Below are 21,781 nucleotides of genomic sequence, written 5' to 3' on the forward strand. Positions count from 1 at the left end.
ACCAAAGTCTGTCAACACATTTGGCCAATAAATCTGACTGATTCTATACAACTGAGAAATTAAGGAGTAATGGCATTGCTTGGGCCCATTGGCAGATTGGTTGACCTGGGAATTGAAGCATCATCCTTCCAATCAATAGTCCAACACCTTAAGCACTAAGCTACCACATATGCCCTGAGCTAGGTTCTCTCCAACCATGTGGGTTTCATTTGTTTTTATAATTCAACGGTCATTCATAGAGTATTTTAAATGGTTGCCACTTAACATCAGAATGATTCAGAAGAGAACTGTGTGAAAAGTGTACCAAAGAGCTAGATTTTTGATCTCATCTGACCACAAGGCAACTTGCCTTGTGGAGGAAGAGGAATGCTGCCTATAACCCCAAGAACATCATCCCCGCCATCAAACATGGAGGTGGAAACACTGATGCGGCGAAGTGGCCCTGTCCCCTTAGCAGAAAAACACCCCTAAAGCATAAAGGGACGATGGATGGGGCCATGAACCATCAAACCTTGGGTGCGAACCTCCTTCCCTCTGCCAGGGCATTAAAAATGGGTCATGGGTAAGTATTCCATCATGAACAAAGGAGTGGCACAAGAAGGAGCACATTAAGGTCCTGGAGTGGCCCAGCCAGTCTCCAGACATTAATCCCATAGAAAAATCTCTGGAAGGAGCTGAAGGTTCGAGCAGCTAAAGTCAGCCTCAAAACTTTCATGACAGGAGTCTGTGACATCTCTCCTGTGATGTGTGCAAACCTGGTGGCAATCTACAAGGAATTTTTGTCCTCTGTGAATGCGAACAAGGGTTTTGCCTTCAAGTACTACGTCATGTTTTACAAAGGGGTAAAATACTTAATTCATGAATTAAAAGGCAAATCAATAACTTTTGTTATTGTGTTATAATGTTTGTGTTGTTACTCTGTCTCACCGCTAAAATAAACCTACAATTAAAATTATACACTGATCCTTTCCAGTGATTCGTACAATTATCAGCCAATCTTGTGAAAGCAGTACAATGCATAAAATCATACAGATTTGGGCCAGCAGCTTTAGGTAACATTCACATCAACATTCAGCACAGGGAAAAAAAAATGCGACCTCTGATTTTGACATAGTCACGAATGTTGTAATCCCAGGATCTTAACATTTAGATAAATTCTCAAACCAGCCTAACTGGCACTAATGATCTCCAGAGTTTAACTCAGAATCTTGATGAAGTAACTCAGATAACCACTCTGTACAATTCTAAAATACAACACTGCCTTATCTGATCTTGAGTTGTTGTAATGGTGTGGAGAATATTTTCATGGCAGATGGATGCCAGTCTTCTGGACCTTTTTGTTCAGAATATACTTTCTAATGTAGTATCATAAATAATTTGACTCAAACATGCTGAGAAGTTCAACATGGACATAGATTTTTCTCCTTATCTAGTGAATAGAACTTCTAAACCCTCAGACAAAAAGTTAACAGTGCCACTCAGTGCCACTTATTCTGCACACACAATCATTCACCAAGTATAAACAGGCCATTGGTTTTTTGATAAAATAGGTCAGTAATAGAACATTACTTTTTTTAGTCATTTGTTTATCAAAATAAGATATTGCTTTTGTTTCATGGTCATTAACTACTTTGTTGTTGCTCTTGAAATGTGGATTCTGAATTGTTCACGTTTTTACATACCAGAGTTAAAGAGCTGTTCGACTATCCTGCGTTCAGTCATTGAGAGTCCTTCGTGAAGATAACCCACACCATTAGAGATGGTTTCTTTCAATGCAGTATCAGACAGTTTCTCCAGGAATGGCACCAATTCCTTCTCAGAGCAGTGTAGGAACCTACAGAGAAAGTAAAAATTAAGCAGAGCTAAGGAATGGAGATGTTCCAGGTCTTTCATAAAAATAAAAATAAAAAAAAAGCCTGACATCAAACAATTCATCAAAGTGAAAGCTACTGCACCTTTGTGGAACCACATCAGCAGCACAGAAAGTTAATATGTCAATGGCAGTAAGGCGAGTCTGTCTCCGAGAAGGAACAAACACTAAAGATGGTTTAGATGGAGAATGCTTCATGATGGTGTAGTATACAGGTTTAGCCATAGACAGTAGCCGGGTTTGTGTGTGACTGACGTTGAAACCCTGTTGGTGGTGAAGTGCCAAGAAAAGTTTAGTCATTTCATAATCTTATCCACCTTTTCCATTTGTCCCCTCAACAGGTAAATAGACCAAATCAAAACTGGGTTTGACCTTTAGGCCTTTACCTGAATGTGAAGCTCCAGTGGCACAGGCCTGACATTTGGGTGGAAGTTGAAGGTTGCTGTGGTGCTACAACCCAACCAGTGTGCCACATCTTTTGCATTGGACAGAGATGAGCTTAGTGCCACAATGCGAATGGGACGCTCAATCTGAGAAGAGATGTACCTCATCCTGGAGCAGATAACTTCTAGTACAGGCTAAAACCACAAGAGAAAAAAAAAACAAAATACAATGCATGTTTCATACTAAAATAGATTGCCTAGATATTCATAAACGTGTCATTTTAAGACATCATGTATATTAAGTAGCAGGACTAATGCAGAAACATTACACCTACGAAAAACAGGCTTGTTAATATAAGCCTTACCCCGTTCTCTCCTCCAATAAGATGAATCTCATCCACAAGAAAAAGACTGACATTCTGGACATTCTTCCTCTGTTTCCATCGGCGGGACAAAATATCCCACTTATCTGGGGTGCTGATGATAATGTCACCTTTCCCCAGTAGCTTGAGGTCAGTGCTGGTCTCTCCAGTGAGTATTACTACCTTTTTATTCAGAAGAACTTGAAACTTCTGGTGCCAATCCACAAACACCTACACACCAGAAGTAAAACAGTATACTTTCATTCTACTGCATCAGCTACACATGGTTAAAATTGAATTGCTTCTGGAGTGAACTCAAAGTAGCGCGGCACATTTAAAATCTTTATTTCACAATTCATAAAATTTTCAAGAAAAAAAAGAAAGAAAAAAAAGAAAGAATGGACTTTGAGACACGAAGGACTTCTATAATATGGCATATAAATCGCACTTTCATGCAAATATATTTAAAAAGCTCTTTCCATCTGTATGGGAAACACAATCATAAGAGCAAAATGTTGATTATACACATATACAGTGCAGGTTTTAGAACTTTCAAATTAAAACATTTGATCTTAAAGGACAAAGCCATCAAGGCTAAAAAAGCAAGAGCATTCAATTTAAAAAACAACACCACAACTGTTGAGATGTTGCTGCCCTAGCTTATCGTATTGGCATGATATCAGCAATGTGTATTACAGATTATAATACCAGAACTGCCAACCATTGCACATTTTTGTGTAAAAGCTTCACAAATACAGAGTACACTCGTATCCAATAAACAAAAAAAAACAAGACAGCGATTTTTCAACAGTAAAACTAAGCGAGGCCACAAACATAAAATCTGGAACCAGCAATAAGACATTAAATGAGTTAAATTTCAGTTAAATAGAACCTTCAAATGGACCAAATATTTCTGAGATTAGTTATGAAAATTGCAAACATTGGTAGTTGTAGGAACACTAAGGACAGTGATTCTATAACGCATGTAATTTAATTTGAAAGCTGTATGCCATTGCTAAGATGGACAAAAGGGTGTTTGACCATTAATGCTTAGAGCAGACATTTATATTACATTTTATCACATTTAGCAGACAACCTTAACCAGTTTGACCATTTTATGCAAGTGGGCAATTGAGTTTAAGGGCCTTGCTGTGGGGCCCAGCCGTGGCAGCTTGGTGGACCTGGTATTCGAACTCACAACCTTTCAATCAGTAGTCCAACACCTTAACCACTAGGCTAACACATCCCACAGGAAACGCACCTCATCTGCAAGCTCTAACACATCCCACCTAGATTGTATGAACTGTATGAACACTTAGAACCAAGAAAAAGCTTGTATTAAAATTTGCATACTTGTTCAGCCAGAGAATCCATTGGTGTGATGTAGACGCAACGGCCTTCTGAGCTGTGCAGCAGCATCCTGAGAATGGCAAACTCTGCACAGATGGTCTTCCCACTCCCAGTGGGGGCGCCAACAAACACATTATCATCACTGTTGTATACAGCATTAAACACTGAATAGGGGAAACAAAACAGGTCCACATGTACAATTACCACCCACTTTAACAGCAACACTTACACACCAGAACATAAATGCAATTTTACAATCATTTAATCATTCAGATAGAGGTCAAGATCTTCGGTTAATCTGCACATCAAACATCAGGTTTGGATGTGATCTTAATAGCAATCTACTTTAACAAGTAGCTTTTATTGTCATTTCAACCATATATAGCTGTTGCAGTACACAGTGAAATGAGTCGACATTTCTCCAGGACCATGGTGCTACATAAAAGCAAGACAGAGCTAAGGGTCTTGGTAAGTCTTAGCCACATAAAGTGCAACTGGGCAACCTGATACAAACAGTGCAGGACAAGACAAACAAGACAGTGCAGACAAAAAATTACAAGACAATAACAATACACAAAAGACAATAAACAAACAGCGCCGACCAGTGTATATACCCCATGTTCAACAATACTGCGTGCAGTAATACTAGAATGAACACTCATAGCAGCAGGTCCCTGAAATAATGTAAAGTATTGTTCAAAACAGCAAAGGACTGAAATGTGAACCATGGTATTTGTAGTGCCAGGCAGACTAGTTTGAGTATTTCTCCATGTTTATCTGTGAATTACTAAGGTTTACATAGAATGGTGCTTAAAAACATTGAGTTACTATATTCTTTCTTTGAACTTTCTAATTTACAAGGTTTTGCACCTACAGGATTGTTGCTGTTATTCTTACACATGGACAAAACGTGGTGGATGGGCTACAATAACAAGACCACACTGTGTTCTTATCTTCTTAGCCAAGAACAAGAACCGGAAATTATCAAGGGCATGGCTCTCTCAACCGTTGACGTTTTTTCTAGTTAAATCTTCAAACTTAAACTCTCCAAACTGCTGGTAGAAATTTGGTGAGATTTTGGTGTCTATGATAGCATCTTGTTCCTATCATCTTGCTCATTAAGGGAACCTGATGTGGTCTTCTGCTTTTGAAGCTCATACATGTCAAGATTTTGTCTCATTCATTCCAAGATGTTTTTCTGCTCACCACAGCTATAGTGTGTTTATTTAAATCCTTTCTGACTGTCACTCAGAAAAGACTTCACACTCCCGTCAGAAGGGTGTTTGTCTTACGACTCTCTGTACCTACGATGTTTTTCACACCACTCTGGGTAATGAAAAATGAGCAGATGTACACGTGTTGGTATTAAAAGTTGATCGTGGACCACAAGTTGTACTTTGTTGTAGTCACTCAGATCATTATGCTTACCCATTTTTCCTTCTTTCAACACACAACTTTTAGAAATGACTGTTTAACTGCTGCCTAGCACATTAAATGTGGTTAACAATTCCATAAAAACAATTATAGTTTAATATTAAATTTACACCTATAACCTGGTCCTATACTCATGTCTTCTAGAAAATAAGACATTTTACCTATAGTCTATTACAAATAGCAATTTACAGAACTTTACCTGAACCAGGTGGTCCACGGAAAATTCTGGAAAGATTTCGATGCAATGAACAAGTGTTTCATGACACTTAATTTTACTATAATATTAGTATGATTCTCAAAACTGAATGGTGCAAAGCCCTATTGTTTTTGCGCGGGTTTATTATTTAGGGCCCGAGCACCGACTGATGTGAAGCCCTATTGTTTTTGCTCGGGTTTATTATTATTATTATTTTTTTGCAAACATTGGCCAATTCCCTTAACATGCTCGAAAACTCTTGAAATTTGGCACACACGTCAGAGTCATGCGACGCTAGGCTCAGGCAAAGGCTGGAATACTGCCATGGCAGGAGAGCTCTGTAGCGCCCCCTGTAATGCAAAAACAAACTTTATGCACAGATCGGGCAATTATGCACGCACATGTACGAGAGTCGGTACGCATATAGATCTCATCGACCCGAACAACTTTCACGCTCTAAACTATAAGCTCCGCCCAAGAGGAAGTCGGCCATTTTGGATTATTTTATAATTGCATGCGGGGAACTTTTAAATGGTCCTCCTAGGGAATTCATGCGATTGACATCAAACATGGTGAACATGATGCCGATACTTTGCACTTGCTAAATTCCGAAGGGATTTTTGATATATTTCGAAAGGTGCTGCCATGGCGAGGCGACTAAGTTACGGCGAATTCAGAGAAACAGGAAATGTCTAATATCTAAAGCAAAGAATGTCTTATTGGGATGAAACTCGGTGTGTATCTTCGGCCAAGGATTCCGATCGCATCAATGTGCTTATTGTGAGTCCCGGGTATAACGCCCCCAACAGGCCCAAGGAAGTGTCAGTCACAAAGGTGGATTTTTTCAGTTGCATGCAATGAACTTTTAAATACTCCTCCTAGAGGATTCATGCGATTGAATCCAATGCGAAATTGCAAACGGATTTTTGATCTCTCAAACACCGTTGCCATGGCATCGTGTCAAAGTTTACTTTTATTTCAGGCATATTTAAGGCTTTTGGCATGCTTAGAATAACTTGAAATTTGACACATCACATTTGTCGGCTGTTAAGTGTGGACAAAAAGGTTAGACAAAGGTGTGTCTCAAGTAGCTCACTAGTGCCCCCGTTTGTCTAAAATATGGGGTTTCATTTACCTACAGTCCCCAAATGGGTCAGTAACAACATAAAATAGTCCACTGATATTTACCCACTTCATGCACTTGCCCACCATGCATTGTTTTCTGGGAGGCACCGTATAGTGATAAAAAACGTGCGAGGGCCCGCCATCGCTGCTTGCAGCTCGCTGCTTTATTTTTTTTTGCACACATTGACCAATTGGGGTCCCTTAACATGCTCGAAAACTCTTGAAATTTGGCACATATCAGAGTCGTATGACGCTAGGCTCGGGCAAAGGCTGGAATACGGGTGTGGCGGGGGGCTCTGTAGCGCCCCCTGTAATGCAAAAAAACATTTGTGCACAGATCTGGCAATTTTGTACACACATGTACGAGAGTTGGTACGCATGTAGATCTCATCGACCCAAACAACTTTCGTGCTCTAAACAGGAAGTCGGCCATTTTGGATTGCTTTATAATTGCATGCGTTGAACTTTTAAATATTCCTCCTAGGGAATTCATGCGATTGACATCAAACGTGGTGAACATGATGCAGAGTCATTGCACTTGCTAAATTTCGAAGGGATTTTTTATATCTTGAATGGTGCTGCCATGGCGATTGACTAATTTATGGTGAATTCAGAGAAACAGGAAGTGTAATATCTAAAGCAAAAAATGTCTTATTGGGATGGCAAGCGGTGTGTATGTTCGGCCAAGGATTCCGATCGCATCAATGTGCCTATTGTGAATCTCGGACATAGAGCCACCAACAGGCGCCAGGAAGTGTCAGTCACAACAGTTGCATGTGGTGAAATTTTAAAACTCCTCCTAGGACATTCATGCAATTGACACCAAAAGTGGCGAACATGATTTCTTCTTTTTGTACTCAAATATGAGAGAAAAAGGGGTTTTGATTTGAAGCTCAGTAAATTAATGTTTTGTCCAGCATAAGTTTTTTGAGCAGGATTCCTAGATTAATGTATTTTGTGCTATTTCTCAGACCGGAAATTACCCACAAGCCACACCATATCAAAGTAAAAAACTTTACCTTGTGTGGCTTGTTTTTTTGTCTTGTCCTGCAGGTTCCTGATGCATAACTATTCTGTAGCAAACACTACTTTATCTGTATTTGAAAAGGATGTGTAATATGTTCAATTCAAATAATACATTCATAGGAGATTACACAAAATTCCACAAACCATAGAAGTCAGAAGCTCATTGCATTGTGAACATTATCATTCAGTCGTAATGTTTAGATTACTTGTAAATATTTGGTTGCTTTTTCTATACTTTTTTTTTTTGGCAAATATAAAATTGGTGTTTATTCAATAACGCAAATCTCAAATCAGTTCTCCCTGAATTCTGTCAGTATGTGGACTTTGCAACGAGAAGGGAAAACACGCTGGATCTTGTTTTACACAAACATTCCAGACATTGTGTTTACAGAATATTGGAAGTAAAAATTTGAGCACTGTGCATGCCACAAGGAGCAACTGTGAGTGTAAAGTTTGTCACTTTCCTTGTAATTGCATACCACCTTGTAAACTACCCGTAGCTCAACCCAAGAATCTGAATAATGTTGGGCAAATGTGGACAATTTTACTTTACATTTCATCCTTCAGCTATTTGTACTTTCAATAATTCTGATGTGATTGACAGTAAGAAAGATAGAAGCTTCTTATAATCATTTTACCTATAATCACACATTTTTGCCACTAGGAGCTTCTACACAATGTATATGTAAAATGTATGTTACCTTGGGTCTGAATAGGATTGAAGAAAGGAAACATGTTTTGGTAAAGGCATTCAAATGCAGCATTTCTGAGGGCAGATACAGGAAGAGGTTGTAGGTCAAGCAGCTCTGTTGGAGGTGGATACTTCTCTGGCAAGATCAGGTGGCGAAATGACACTGGTAGCTGGGTTTCGCATGCTAGAAAGAAAATGTGTAACTTGTTAGCATGTTTTCAAATTCACTTATTCACAATTAAAGACTTTAACTTACAAAGCCAACGGTCTGAGGCAACTCTGATGAAGTACTGTGGAGGCAGTGGCTCAAACACAGGAACAAAAAAGGTGACCAGGTGCTCATCCTGAGCATACTTCGACTTGAGCAGGAAATATTCATGGTGTAGGATCACTTCACTGTCAACATCTTCCACCAAGATCCAAAATGCCTCTGATGATCCATGTATCTGAGGAAGTATAAGATATCAAATAGGGGTGCAACAATAATATTTAAGACCAATGTATTCAATTAAGAGGCAATGACCTGATTCTAATGCAAACAAACTGATCACTAGGTCACCAGTTATGTGTCAACTATATGCTATGTATAACTGTGGTCATCTAAACAAGGAGTGGTAATAAAATGACAAGTGCTTTTAAATTGGTTAGCAGTAAACAGAATATTGGAAGTAAAATTTTGAGCACTGTGCATGCCACCAGGAAGACATCTGTAGATCAGAGTATTCAGAGAATCTGAATAATGTTGGGCAAATGTGAACTGGAGACTGGGGATTGAATTCAATACATCAAATAGTCATCTTATGAACAGTATCGTATTGTGTGGAAACTTACACCCAGAGGGTTAACTTTAAACTTAAATTTTATATTTGTGTTGTATTGATAAAGATCAAATCTCAGACTAGCATTTAGTGTCAAAATCAAGCTAGGGGATGTTGATATTCACTAGGGAGAGAATTAAACTCATGCTGAACAACTGACCTTTTCATCCCATTGGAAGTCTGGTGTGATTGTGAGCTCCACTTTAAGTGTGGACCGAGTGATAGGCTGAAGATGCACTGCCAAGTCCAGTTTTGGGAACTGATGCACATACTTATGTATGGTTTTCCCAATCTTGGGCATACGAATCAATTCGCCTTTGAGGGAAAACACATTTCAAAATGCATGCACACAAATGTTCTTTATCTGCACAAAAGTAGATTATGTATGTAGCACTAACCAATTTCATTGTGGTTGAGGTCATACAGTCGTTCAAATGGAAAGCTTTTTTTCTCAATTTTCTTGATAACTTCTTCAGGAAGTTTGCGGAACTGTCGCAGAGGAGACATAGACTGCCACCTGAGTCAGAGACAAGCAGATTACATTATTTCGTACATTATTTCTTGCCTCAAATTACATTAAATCAATCTAACCTGCAAAGTATATGAAAAAAAACAAAAAAAAAAAACAAACCCAGCAGTAGTAATTCCTAATGACTTACATCCTTTTGTCAATCATCTTGCAAAGGTTCATGGTCTTGTCAGTGAGTTGTGCCCAACCTCGGCTCAAAACAATCTCAAAGATAGCCCTCATAAGCCGACCTGCACTCTGGACATAAAGAGAGCAAAAGATAGGGATTTCAGTGCTGTCCTGTGCTGCCAGCACATTAAAATAATGTTTGGCAGTTTGTTAAGTAAAAATAAAAAAAACTTTTAAAACTTGCCTGGGTGACATAGACCATGTCGGCCATTAGAGCAAAGCCTTCCAGCTTAAGTTGGGAGATGTAGGCCTGAAGCAGCACATTTATCTAACAAAACACATTATACATCTTGAGCACAGACATAAATGGATTTGAAACCGCTTTTCACACAGCCCTATACACCAACCCACCTTAGCACTAGGCTCCTCAATACTCTCCTTAACTGGAATTGGCACCCTTTCCAGAAGTTTCTGTAGCTCAAGCTTCTCCTCCTGTCAGTCAAAAACCAAACATGTTGCTTGCTAAATAGAATCTATCAATTAAATTAGCACAATCATAATAAGCTGAATAAAATGAATCAACAACAGTATCAGACAGACATTGAGCACATGTACTTATCTATAAATGAATTTCTATCAAGAGCTTTTATGCTCACAATTCAGTTGTTGGCAAAGTGAGTTGTCAAAAAAAATGCTACAACATTTTAGAGGAAAAAAATGCTAGAGATTTTAAAACAAAATTAGTAAATAAATTAAAAAAAAAAAAAAAAGTTTAGCTGGGAGAAGTCGAATGATGAAATTACCTCTCTCACAGTGATGTTCCTGAATTCAGAGGAGAGGGAGAACACCCTGAAGAGCTCAATTTCACTGAGCGTAGGTTTAAGCAGCTGATTATAGGTCATTACGGAATCATGTGTGATGTAAAAGTGACTGGCAATGCGGCCCAGGTCCGTCATCTAAGAAAATGGTTGGATTAGGTAACAAATTTTCTATCACAGCCTGTTTATTAGTAAACCCTATGTGGGTATATTTACTTTTGTCTATACAAAAAAAGGACATTCAATAGCATTGGATACTTAAAACAGAAGATGTTGATTATGTTGCTGTAGCAGCAAGGATCTGAATACATTTTTATACTGCTCAGTCTAATAAATCAGAATGACATTACATTTATTTCATGTATTACAAACATGTTTTATATATAGTGATATTTAATGTTAAGAGATGTTAAAATGAATGGAAAATCTTCAAGCATTCTGTTAAAAAGAAAGGTTCTGACTAGGGATGCACCGAATATTCGGCCACCGAAAATGTTCTGCCCGAAAATGACCCAAAAGTGCATTTTCAGTTTTCGGCCGAAAGACTTTGATCACTGAAACAACACGGCTGAAACAGTTTGTTGTGATGACGCAAACAAATATTTTTTTGCATCTGCAAAGACTTTCTCCACGTTGGGTTTAATTTATCACCTAAAATCTAAACATCCCGATCGCTATGCTGAATATGAGAGGAACGCGGCACAGAAAAGCAAAACCCCTCCGAGCACGCGCACTCCGTCTGTGGCTGACGTTATTCCTTTAATCGCAGCACTTAAAAGAGGTTGAGACGGATCACGGAGTGTAAACAATGAAAAGTACACTCTTAGAGTATGTCAGCACACGTTTCACTTAGATCTATTCGGATCCTCTGCACTTCATCGTGACTGTACTTGATCCACGTTATAAAGATCATTACCTGGATGCAGAAATAAAGCAGCGCGCACGAGAAGTTATCCAGACCGCGTCTGGCGTGCAGCAGCTCATGTTCTCGATGAGAAGAGGAACAGACTTCACTGTGATAAAGCAGAGAAGCTACTCTTCATCAAGAAAAACCTGCCACTTTACCTCAAGAAGTAGAATGGGCTTGTCTAGTGTTTAAATATTTATTATCCACTTTGCACATCTGCAATTCTTGGTGCATTTGTTGTTGTTAAAGTTCTACAGTTAACATATGGGCTATGGCAGTCTTTGTTTTAATACACTATTATGTTGTAGGCTTACAGTGAAAATATTGTTGTGTCTTTGAGCAGTTGCACTTGTTCTGAATGCACTTTTGTTTTTATGAAAGAACATATTTAATTTTACAACCTACAACCCAGAGGGCCTGTACATTATTATTTAATGTACACAAATGCATTTAAGTTAAACATTTAAGTTTGAATTTTAATTTATTTTATCCTGTGCATTGTTGCAATGTGCTATAAATAAATATTTTCATAATTTGTAATTGATTTATTCTTTGAAACTTTAATATTAATTTATGCAATTGAAATGCCTTGATTTTAGTAAGATTAGTACACAATCATAGCCATAAATTCAATGGTAATAATAATAGGCATAATTTCTTTCGGTGTTTCGGTTTTCGGCCTTGCTTTCCTCTTTTACGGTTTCGGCCAAGAATTTTCATTTCAGTGCATCCCTAGTTCTGACAGAGGGTAATTCTTGTATCACTTACATTATAACAGCTATATACACTTAATCACGAACCAGATCCTTTTTTTTTTCGAATGAAATTTATAACAAAAACAGCACTTGGAACATTTGAGGCAATCTGCAAAACCCTCTGCAATAAAAGTTTGCCAGAGAAGTTTTTGACTGCTTAATTACATTAAATGTTAAATGTATTGTTCTTTAATAAATAAATCTTGGTATTCTATATTACCTCAGTGGTTTGGCCATCACTGAAAACAAAAATGACTCAAAATGATAAATTTTAAATTTAGTTTAGCAATTTTCTTCATCTTTTCTTTCCCAGCATTTAAAGCTGCTCTAGTAAAAAATGGATACATTCATGTCTTATTTAGTGTTAAAGATTGGTGTTTATATGCATCATGAAAAAATTATTTAGCAATAACTAGTCCATTATTCACCTGGAAGCTACCAGTCCTCTTATCGTATTTAGTCAGGTTGCTCTTCTCTAGTACAGTGGCAGCAGTGTGCACAAGATCCATTCTACGCAACTCCAGCAGGGGATCGGTGTTGCGTTCATCATGGGAAACCCCATAGAGTGTTGGGTTACGCAGCATCCGCACATACAAATAAGTATAACCCATCCAGTTCACAGCATCCTGAGATAATAAGAATAAGACTGAAAGAGGGTGCTCTACTAAAAAAAAATAATAATTATACTATGGAAATTAGAACATTTTCACACTGCACCATGGTTTGTATTGTGTTACTGTGCTTAACAAAGCAATTTTGTATTCATCACTAGTTTTACTAGTAAAACATTTAATGCAATAGAATGTCCTTATCAAGTTCATTTCTGCCATCACTTACATTACAGCAATAATAAACAAGCCTCACTATTTCTCTTGAAGTTAGAAACAATAAGTGCAGCTGGGCATTTTACCAAGAAAGTTTAAACTCCTCGGTCCTAAATACTTTCTAATGTCAGGAAAACTTTGCACATCACTGTGACTGTTACATAAAAGATTCTACAAACATTATATAAAACAAAATTTTCAATATAAACGATTATGTTTTTTACAATGTTAAAACTGTCATGAACAACTATTTTGGGTGCATATAGAAGCCTTACCTTAGCATTCTGGACATTGCCCAGCACAATCTCAGCATTGAGCATGTCTGGGAGTTTGCCTAACATCTGACTCTCTATAGGCAACTGCTGGTTAAGCAGAGACAGATAATACTGCAGTTCTCCATGGGATGTGATCAAAATGCCCTCTCCTTTAGAGTCATACTGTGGGCGTCCTGCACGCCCCAGCATCTGAGGCACAGAGAAATTTAAGAGAAGAGAGTAAAGGGGGAATACAAAACAACAAAGACAAACAAACAAAACCAAGCACACACAATTTAAAAAAAAATGCCCTGTACATGCATAGTTAAGGAAACATCTACCCTTTTTTCTTTGAGGAAAATATTGTTGAGATTTAGAACATATGCATTTGCTATTGTAATAACAGGATTAACTTTATAGTCATAGTTTGAATGTCAATAGTTTGCTTGTCTAGTCAAATTCATTCAGTCTCTGAGAAACGCCTGTGCTGAGTCTCTTTTTTGTGACAGATTTTGTAGATTTGTGAGCATCGAGAAGGGAATGATTGTTACATACACATAATGGGTAAATTTGTGCATGAGCAGTCACCAGAGGCAAACTCAGAGTAATGTGTAGCCAGGAAAAACACATTCAATTCCATCCGCAACTGCCGAAGTCTTTCCTACATAAGGTAATCCGTACAACTCTCCTAATCCGTTTTCATTGCCAAGATATGGGAGAAAATGTTCCATTATCTCCCATGAGCATAATCAAATGTCCACCTTGTGTGATACCATCCGGGAGATTTCCCACTGAGATATCCCTGTACACTGCTAATTTAAGAGAACTGTTTTTACCCAGGTACTGAAACAAAAGAATGACTTCACTTGATTTCAGTTTTCTTATGTTTTTCTCCAATGCAGAGTCTGAACAGTAGCATGCTTTGTGCTAGAAGCAGAAGATCGATATGCCACATCTGTGTATTTAAATATCTTCGACTATCGGTGTATTTATTTGGCCTGTTTTCAGTCTCAGTCCTTCACTGTCCTTGGATGATCAGGTTTGTGACAAGATTTTCTCATTTACTCACTGAGGTAGGTAGAAGTTTCACATTGACAGGGAACAGATCAAAACGCCAAAGTAACGCCAGCAGTAGATCTGTGATGTTGACAATGAGGAAATGACACCAGCAAATGGGGAACCTCTTAATGTTCAATCTCCTCCAGTCTTATTTGTGGGTCATCCACCCTTCTCAGTCTGGACTAATGGACACAGGTTCCAACAGGCTTGACAAATGCAACCATGCTATCTTGGCAAATAAAGTGCTTCACTATTTCTCTTGGGTTCTTTGTGGTAACCATGCTTCTGTACTGAACCGTGTGAAATGCTCAATGGCATGCAAATACCATATTCATGGCTCAAGCTCATGCAAGGGCACAGCTACAGACTCATTATAGGCTGATGCCATAGGTAAACCCACTACAGGCATATGTTTTGGTTTGCTGTATCTGCTACACATTACAGTTTTTAAACAATGTTCTTAAGAATTGTGGTGCTTTTATCATTTGGATTACTCGAGCTAGCTAGTAATTTCATTAGTCTATCTGTTCTGTCCAAATTGTCTGTAGTTTCAATAAGACGGTCTCCTTTTCTTGTTATCAAGGTCTTGGTCACAACAAAAATTTCATTTTTTGAGTCTTGCTTGCTTCTTGAGTCACTTCTTTTCATCCACATGATTGTCATCTCCCAAATTCACACAGCAATGTCCTGAAGGTGTTAAAGTTTAACAGGTTGTTTGAATATTGTTGCTTTCATGCACAATTGTCCAGAACTTCCCTTGTTTTTTATTTCTCAACAAAGTCTTTTTTAAGAGCATTGGAATATCTGCAGGGACAACGTCTGTCTATATTTTGCATCTCGTATGTCCTACCATACAGAATAGTAACTTTTCCGTATGGAATGAACAACTTTGCCATCATCAAGTCTAAAAGGTCTTGCACTTCTATTTAAAGTAACTCACTCTGTGGTGGCCTATTTGTTTGTGCAAACTGTGTTGTTGAGTCTTTTCTTCCTTTAAAAACACAATTTCACTAAAAGTGTTTGCATACCAGTGTCAGCATTAAAATCCTCAGCAGAAATTTCAAAAGCACAGCCCCTTGCTCTACCCATTAGAGACATGGTAAACATTTGTTTGTTTTTTTTTGTCCAGTTAGATAATACGTCTCCAAAAAAAAAAAAATCTAATTTTTCCTAATTTCGTAACCCTCAGCCATTCTCTGCTACCAATGTGGAGTCAATAATTCCAGCTATTTAGGTAAAGAATTCACTATATTATCAGTATACATCGCATCATTCAGCATACACATATACAAAAAAACACCTTGCACATGCATAGTTAATGAAACAAACAGACACAAACCTGATTGTGATTTTCTTTGACAATTTACAACAGTCTGTTTTAAATTTAATCAAGACAACCAATGATTTTTATCCAACTCTAGTACCACATTTGTTGTTAGGTGAAGATAGCGATGCGTCACAGGAAAAGAGTACAGTCAGTCCATTGATCTATTGAATGACTTACCTGCAAAATGTCTAGCGCTCCTAGCTCTGTCCACCTGCCTTTCTCTGGGCTATACACCTGTGTGCCTTTGATGATGACAGTGTGTGCTGGCAAGTTAACGCCCCAGGCCAGTGTAGCAGTTGACACCAGTACCTGAAACAAAATAGTATAGTTGCAAAAAGTAGCATTCCAAGGTCATTATCTACAATGGCAGGTAGCCTCTATGTTGACCATAAATGTTCCCTACATGCATCTTATAACTTTCTAGGAGATCACATACAGTATACAGAACTGAAAGAATTAAAGTAATCCCAGTTTCGTACATGTACAAATGATTAATTTCAAACCTGCAGTCAGAATGAATTTATCTGGACCTGGAAACTTACCTGTATATGTCTATCAGCAAAAAGATCCTCAACCAATGTTCTGTCCACTCTAGTCATGCCAGCATGATGGATGGCAAATCCATATGGCAACAGATCCTTTAGCTCCAGATTCTACATTATTAATCAAATCAAAAGGTACATAATTGATTTTTTTAATTAATAACTTGTGTTAAAAAGTTTAAACTTTAAGTACACAGCAAGAGAAAAGGCTGACCTTGCATTGTTCTGCCTCAGTTCTTAGGACCTCTGTTGAGGCAGAACCTTCTCGAAGGAAAAGTCCTAATGTGTCTTTCTCCAGACACATGTCCCTGATTGCTCGTGCAGTCTTCCCCGTCTCCTTCCGTGAATGGACAAATACCAAGACCTGAGTTGGAAAAGATTTTCCAGGTTAGCAGTCCTAACATGAAACTGATCTGAAGTAAGGTCTCAGACTTTTTCTAGCCAAGGACTCTTTCAATTGCTTAAAATAGTAGTAATAGAAATAATAAGGGCAGACCACAGAATCAAGCTAAACTGGTCTTTCCAAGATTATCCAGTTTAACTATATCTTTAGTGTGGTAGCAAAGCTAACTAGGTGTAAAACCTTGTGCAAATACCAACAGCACAATACCATTTGGTATTTGCACCTTGTGCAAATACCAACAGCACAAAATATTAATGGGGTATTGAGAAAGAAGAAGGAAAAAATTTTTTACATGTACATATTTGGGAAAAAATCAATTATTAAATTTGCTTACAAATGAAATGCAATTAACCGTTAAACTTTGTGTCTAAATGAGGCCTGTATAATGCAGATTTAGCGTTACCTGATTCTTTCCAGCATGTTCCATTATCTTCTCATAGACAATCTCATTCATGATCTGAAAGCGCTTGATTGCCTTCTTCTCTGTGATTCCTACATATGTCTGTTCTAGTGGCACAGGTCGAAAACTGCAGAAATGTGGAGAAGGCAAAAAATGTTAGGCTTTATTTAAATTAGTCAAAAGAATAAAAATGTAAAACATTTAAAAAAAAATGCTTCAAGCTTAGAGAGCGAGAAGGGAATCTCTTCCAAGTCTATCAGATAGAACTACGCTGTGAATGATTTTAATCTGGTGTTCATCAAACCTGATCCCTGAAACATAGAAACTTTGTGTTTTGTTTCAACTTCTTGCTTCGTGAAGTTGTTGTTTTGGATCATGAGCACCTCCGTTCTTTAATATTGGTTCCAGGGCTTTGTGGCGAATCTCTTTTGATATGATTGATATATGTGCACCAATTCTTCTTCAAACACAATCATGATGGCTTTAATCTGACCTATGAACTCTCTTGGTATGGTCATTGAGTTTTTCCCCAACAGCACTAGGATTGCAAAATCCCTGGAATTTTCACAGCTGAAAAATTTCCATGGCAATTAACAGGAAAATATGGGAATTAGGTTGATTAACTGGGAATTTACAAATTTGCAGGTTAGCCTATATCAGGAAACTTGAATGTAGTTAAAACCAGATCAACTGCAATTTCAATTGAATTTCTACCCTACACATTCATCAATCTCATGCACACAGCACTTTGCCTACTGCAAATCTATGGAGGCCATACCCCCTAATCCACTGTGCATTCCTCCATGAACATAACACATATCATTTCTATGTTTTTATATGATAAAGTTTATATAAATTTACATAAATTTCTAATTAAATCCTATAAATTCCCATTTTAATTTCCCAGATGAAGTTCCTGAAAGTTTCTGGAAATTTTCCACCGCTTTGCAACCCTACACAGTACTCATTTTTCTTGGCTGACCTGCCATCAAATAAAAAACTTTACGTTTGGGATGGATATCAAATTACATCTTTGCTTTTCTTTTTAACTTGTTACAGTTAAATATTTTGCATTTCCACATCAGAAAATCATTGAATAAAAAAAAAAAATTGTAACATTACAAAAATGTATGAATGTTCAAGCTGGGTGAATACAAATCAAAGCTATTTATTTTCACTATACCCGCACCTGTTATCAAAGTAGAAAAGACCCTTAGCAGGGTCTACACGAAGGCATGTAGCCACATCCTCATAATTTGGCAGTGTGGCACTGAGACCAATGAGGCGCACATCTTCCTGAGTCAGTTCTACATTTCGGATAGTCCGAGCAATCAGAGACTCCAGAACTGGTCCACGATCATCGTGAAGTAAGTGTATCTCATCCTAATAAAAAAAACACCACAAAAATTAAAGTGGAAAAAATCCCTGCCAGTGTGCCTTCATTATTCATGCCGAAATTTAACGAGCTACTTACGATGATGATGAGGCGCACTAGCTGGGTGTATGTGCGCTCCCCTCCCTTCCGGGTGATAATATCCCACTTCTCAGGTGTGCACACAATGATCTGGGAAGCATTGATCTCCTCCTTACAAAGCTGGTGATCTCCAGTCAGCTCAGACACTGTTATACCATAACTAGCCAAACGCTATGGCAAAAACAATGATGAACAGTGTTACAGTGGGTATAGAAAAGAATCACACTATTCCAAATAACATTTTGATGCTTTGCAAGCTGAAATAAGAGAACTTTTTTCAGCTATATTTCAGTTTTATTCAGCTGTATTTACTAAATTATCAAAATAACACCAAGTGAATGATACAACAGCAAAAGTTAAGGAAAAAAAATCAAGTTAATCCCTTCCTAAAAATCACTAGCAAACTTAATCAGGTGTAGCTAATCATCGCCTCAATGGCAACAAGCCATATGACGTGGTCATTTTGAGTGGGGTTTTTTTTTTTGGTTCCCAAATTGATCAACTTGCATCCCGACTTCGGTAGAACTTTCAAGTTGCATATGGTTGTCGCATTTCTAGCAACAAGATTTTATAGGTTTGTCAAATCAAAGCCATAAATAGATTGTGTCATAAAATATGAGAATTTATTGACGACAGGACAAACTTGATGGAAGAAGAAATTTGCACCAGAAGAATTGTGGTGCAGACAAAAATTGCTGAGAAGGTAGCAGAGAAAAAAGGTAGCAGTCACTATGTACAGTGATACAAGAACTACAACAAAAAAAAAAAAAAAGAGAGAGAGAATCCCAATGAGAAATCATTACCAACATAAATAGCAGAAAATATACAATACAATAAAAATGGCATTAGAAATATTACTACAAATATATACATAATGCTCGGCCACCCTCAGAAGACAAATTAGAGCACCTCCTGCTACTACCACAATAGTGTTGAACGGGCAGCACCACACATGTTTTAGTTTGCCAACAAGCACATGGCAGCAGGGTGAGAAGGGAAAAGCATGCCAAAAACACAACATCCAATCAAAAAATTTCTACCATCTTGAAGGAGAAGAGTACGCTGTGTTGTGCCCGAAGCAGGTGAATATAACTGCAGCTCAGCTACAAAAATAACGACAATTTCTGTCGCTCATTCACAAGCATGCCAAATGTATTGAAAGAGGACACCATTCTGAACCCACAAACCTTGAGGAATTGCCTTCTAAAACTCGCCTCAATGAGAGTCTGAAGTCTAAGGTGGAACCGACTAAGTGACTTTCTTCATTACTGAGCTGAATCTATCCTGTTTTGACCCATAAGTGAAGCTAAACTGGCTAACTGACCAAGCATTCTCCTTTGTTAAATTATTGATAATAAGCCTCTGTTCTTCACCCTAACCTATGTGTGTACTCAAGAGGCCAGTAACAACCCAAGTAATCCATAAATAAAGAAAACAAAAATAAGTTAATAAGTTAAGCTGTGTAATAAAATGGAATGACAGAAAAAGTATTGAAAACATGAAACAAGGGAGGTGCAAAAAGGCACGGAAAGCCAAGACAGTGATCTACTGACTACTGAAATCTATCAATAATTAGAAAACAATCCTGCTCCTTGTCAGTGGAAATTAATATCAGCTGGTTCAGTGCCAAATGATAGCCTATAAATCAGTGTCTATTACCAAGGGGTGACAAGAAACATCTCATGACTGGTAAAAGCAAAGCGCTCTCTCAAGACCTTCAAAACTTTATTGAAAACTGCCATTGGCTACAAAGGATTTTTAACTTCCCCTCCTTGAACCGCCACCTTATTGTGGTGGAGGGGTTTGCGTGCCTGAATGATCCTAGGAGCTATGTTGTCTGGGGCTTTTTGCCCCGGTAGGGTCTCCCAAGGCAAACAGGTCCTGGGTGACAGGCCAGACAAAGAGTGGTTCAAAAAACCCTTATGAGTGAATTAACATCAAGGTCTGTGACGTCGCCCGGTAAGGCGCAACCGGGGCCCCGCCCTGGAGCCAGGCCCGGGGTTGGGGCTCGCATGCGAGCGCCTGGTGGCCGGGTCTTGCCCCATGGGGCCCGGCCGGGCTCAGCCCGAAAGAGCGACGTGGGGCCGATCTCCTGTGGGCCCACCACCTGCAGGAGAAACCGTAAGGGGTCGGTGCAATGTGGATTGGGTGGCAGTCGAAGGTGGGGGCCTCGGCGACCCTATCCCCAGACACGGAATCTGGCACTAGGGACATGGAATGTCACCTCGCTGGGGGGGAAGGAGCCTGAGCTGGTGCGGGAGGTTGAGAGATACCGACTAGATATAATTGGGCTCACCTCCACACACAGCTTGGGCTCTGGAATCCAACTCCTTGAGAGAGGCTGGAATCTCTACTACTCTGGAGTTGCCCATGGTGAGAGGCGGCGGGCTGGTGTGGGCTTGCTCATAGCCCCGCAGCTCAGCAACCATGTGTTGGAGTTCACCCCGGTGAACGAGAGGGTCGTTTCCTTGCGCCTTTGGGTCGGGGATAGGTCTCTCATGGTCATTTGTGCTTATGGGCCAAATGGCAGTGTAGAGTACCCGACCTTCTTGGCGTGTCTGGAAGGGGTGCTGGAAAGCGCTCCGACTGGGGACTCCGTCGTTCTACTGGGGGACTTCAACGCTCACGTGGGCAGTGACAGTGACACCTGGAGGGGCGTGATTGGGAGGAACCACCCCCCCCGACCTGAACCCGAGTGGTGTTCTGTTTTTGGACTTCTGTGCTAGTCACAGTTTGTCCATAACGAACACCATGTTCAAGCATAAGGGTGTCCATCAGTACACATGGCACCAGGACACCCTAGGTCGGAAGTCGATGATCGACTTTGTGGTTGTTTCATCTGACCTCCGGCCGTACGTCTTGGACACTCGGGTAAAGAGAGGGGCGGAGCTGTCAACTGATCACCACCTGGTGGTGAGTTGGATCCGATGGCGGGGGAGGAAGTTGGACAGACTTGGCAGACCCAAACGTACTGTGAGGGTCTGCTGGTAACGTTTGACAGAGTCTCCGGTCAGAGAGATCTTCAACTCCCACCTCCGGCAGAGCTTCAATCAGATCCCGAGGGAGGTTGGAGACATTGATTCCGAGTGGACCATGTTCTCCATCTCCATTGTCGACGCGGCTACT

At 39.1% G+C, this 21,781-nt stretch overlaps 1 protein-coding gene across 1 annotated transcript in view; it reads right to left on the reverse strand.

Moving 5' to 3' along the window:
* The window catches only part of snrnp200 (small nuclear ribonucleoprotein 200 (U5)), a 62,225-nt gene that overhangs the window by 20,864 nt on the left and 19,580 nt on the right, over positions 1-21,781 (reverse strand). The window contains exons 14-34 of the mRNA XM_027171029.2: positions 18,656-18,826; positions 18,371-18,564; positions 17,185-17,308; positions 16,593-16,742; positions 16,379-16,489; positions 16,014-16,145; positions 13,472-13,660; positions 12,801-12,998; positions 10,696-10,848; positions 10,304-10,384; positions 10,137-10,220; positions 9,915-10,021; positions 9,654-9,772; positions 9,416-9,570; positions 8,694-8,883; positions 8,448-8,621; positions 3,969-4,129; positions 2,619-2,846; positions 2,257-2,448; positions 1,956-2,134; positions 1,683-1,834 (exon numbers count right to left, since the gene is read on the reverse strand). Coding sequence (XP_027026830.1) covers positions 1,683-1,834; positions 1,956-2,134; positions 2,257-2,448; positions 2,619-2,846; positions 3,969-4,129; positions 8,448-8,621; positions 8,694-8,883; positions 9,416-9,570; positions 9,654-9,772; positions 9,915-10,021; positions 10,137-10,220; positions 10,304-10,384; positions 10,696-10,848; positions 12,801-12,998; positions 13,472-13,660; positions 16,014-16,145; positions 16,379-16,489; positions 16,593-16,742; positions 17,185-17,308; positions 18,371-18,564; positions 18,656-18,826 — 3,244 coding nt within the window. The remainder of the gene's footprint in view (positions 1-1,682; positions 1,835-1,955; positions 2,135-2,256; positions 2,449-2,618; positions 2,847-3,968; positions 4,130-8,447; positions 8,622-8,693; positions 8,884-9,415; positions 9,571-9,653; positions 9,773-9,914; positions 10,022-10,136; positions 10,221-10,303; positions 10,385-10,695; positions 10,849-12,800; positions 12,999-13,471; positions 13,661-16,013; positions 16,146-16,378; positions 16,490-16,592; positions 16,743-17,184; positions 17,309-18,370; positions 18,565-18,655; positions 18,827-21,781) is intronic.

This window comes from Tachysurus fulvidraco, chromosome 14 (assembly GCF_022655615.1).
Source record: "Tachysurus fulvidraco isolate hzauxx_2018 chromosome 14, HZAU_PFXX_2.0, whole genome shotgun sequence".
NCBI classification, from domain to species: domain Eukaryota; kingdom Metazoa; phylum Chordata; class Actinopteri; order Siluriformes; family Bagridae; genus Tachysurus; species Tachysurus fulvidraco.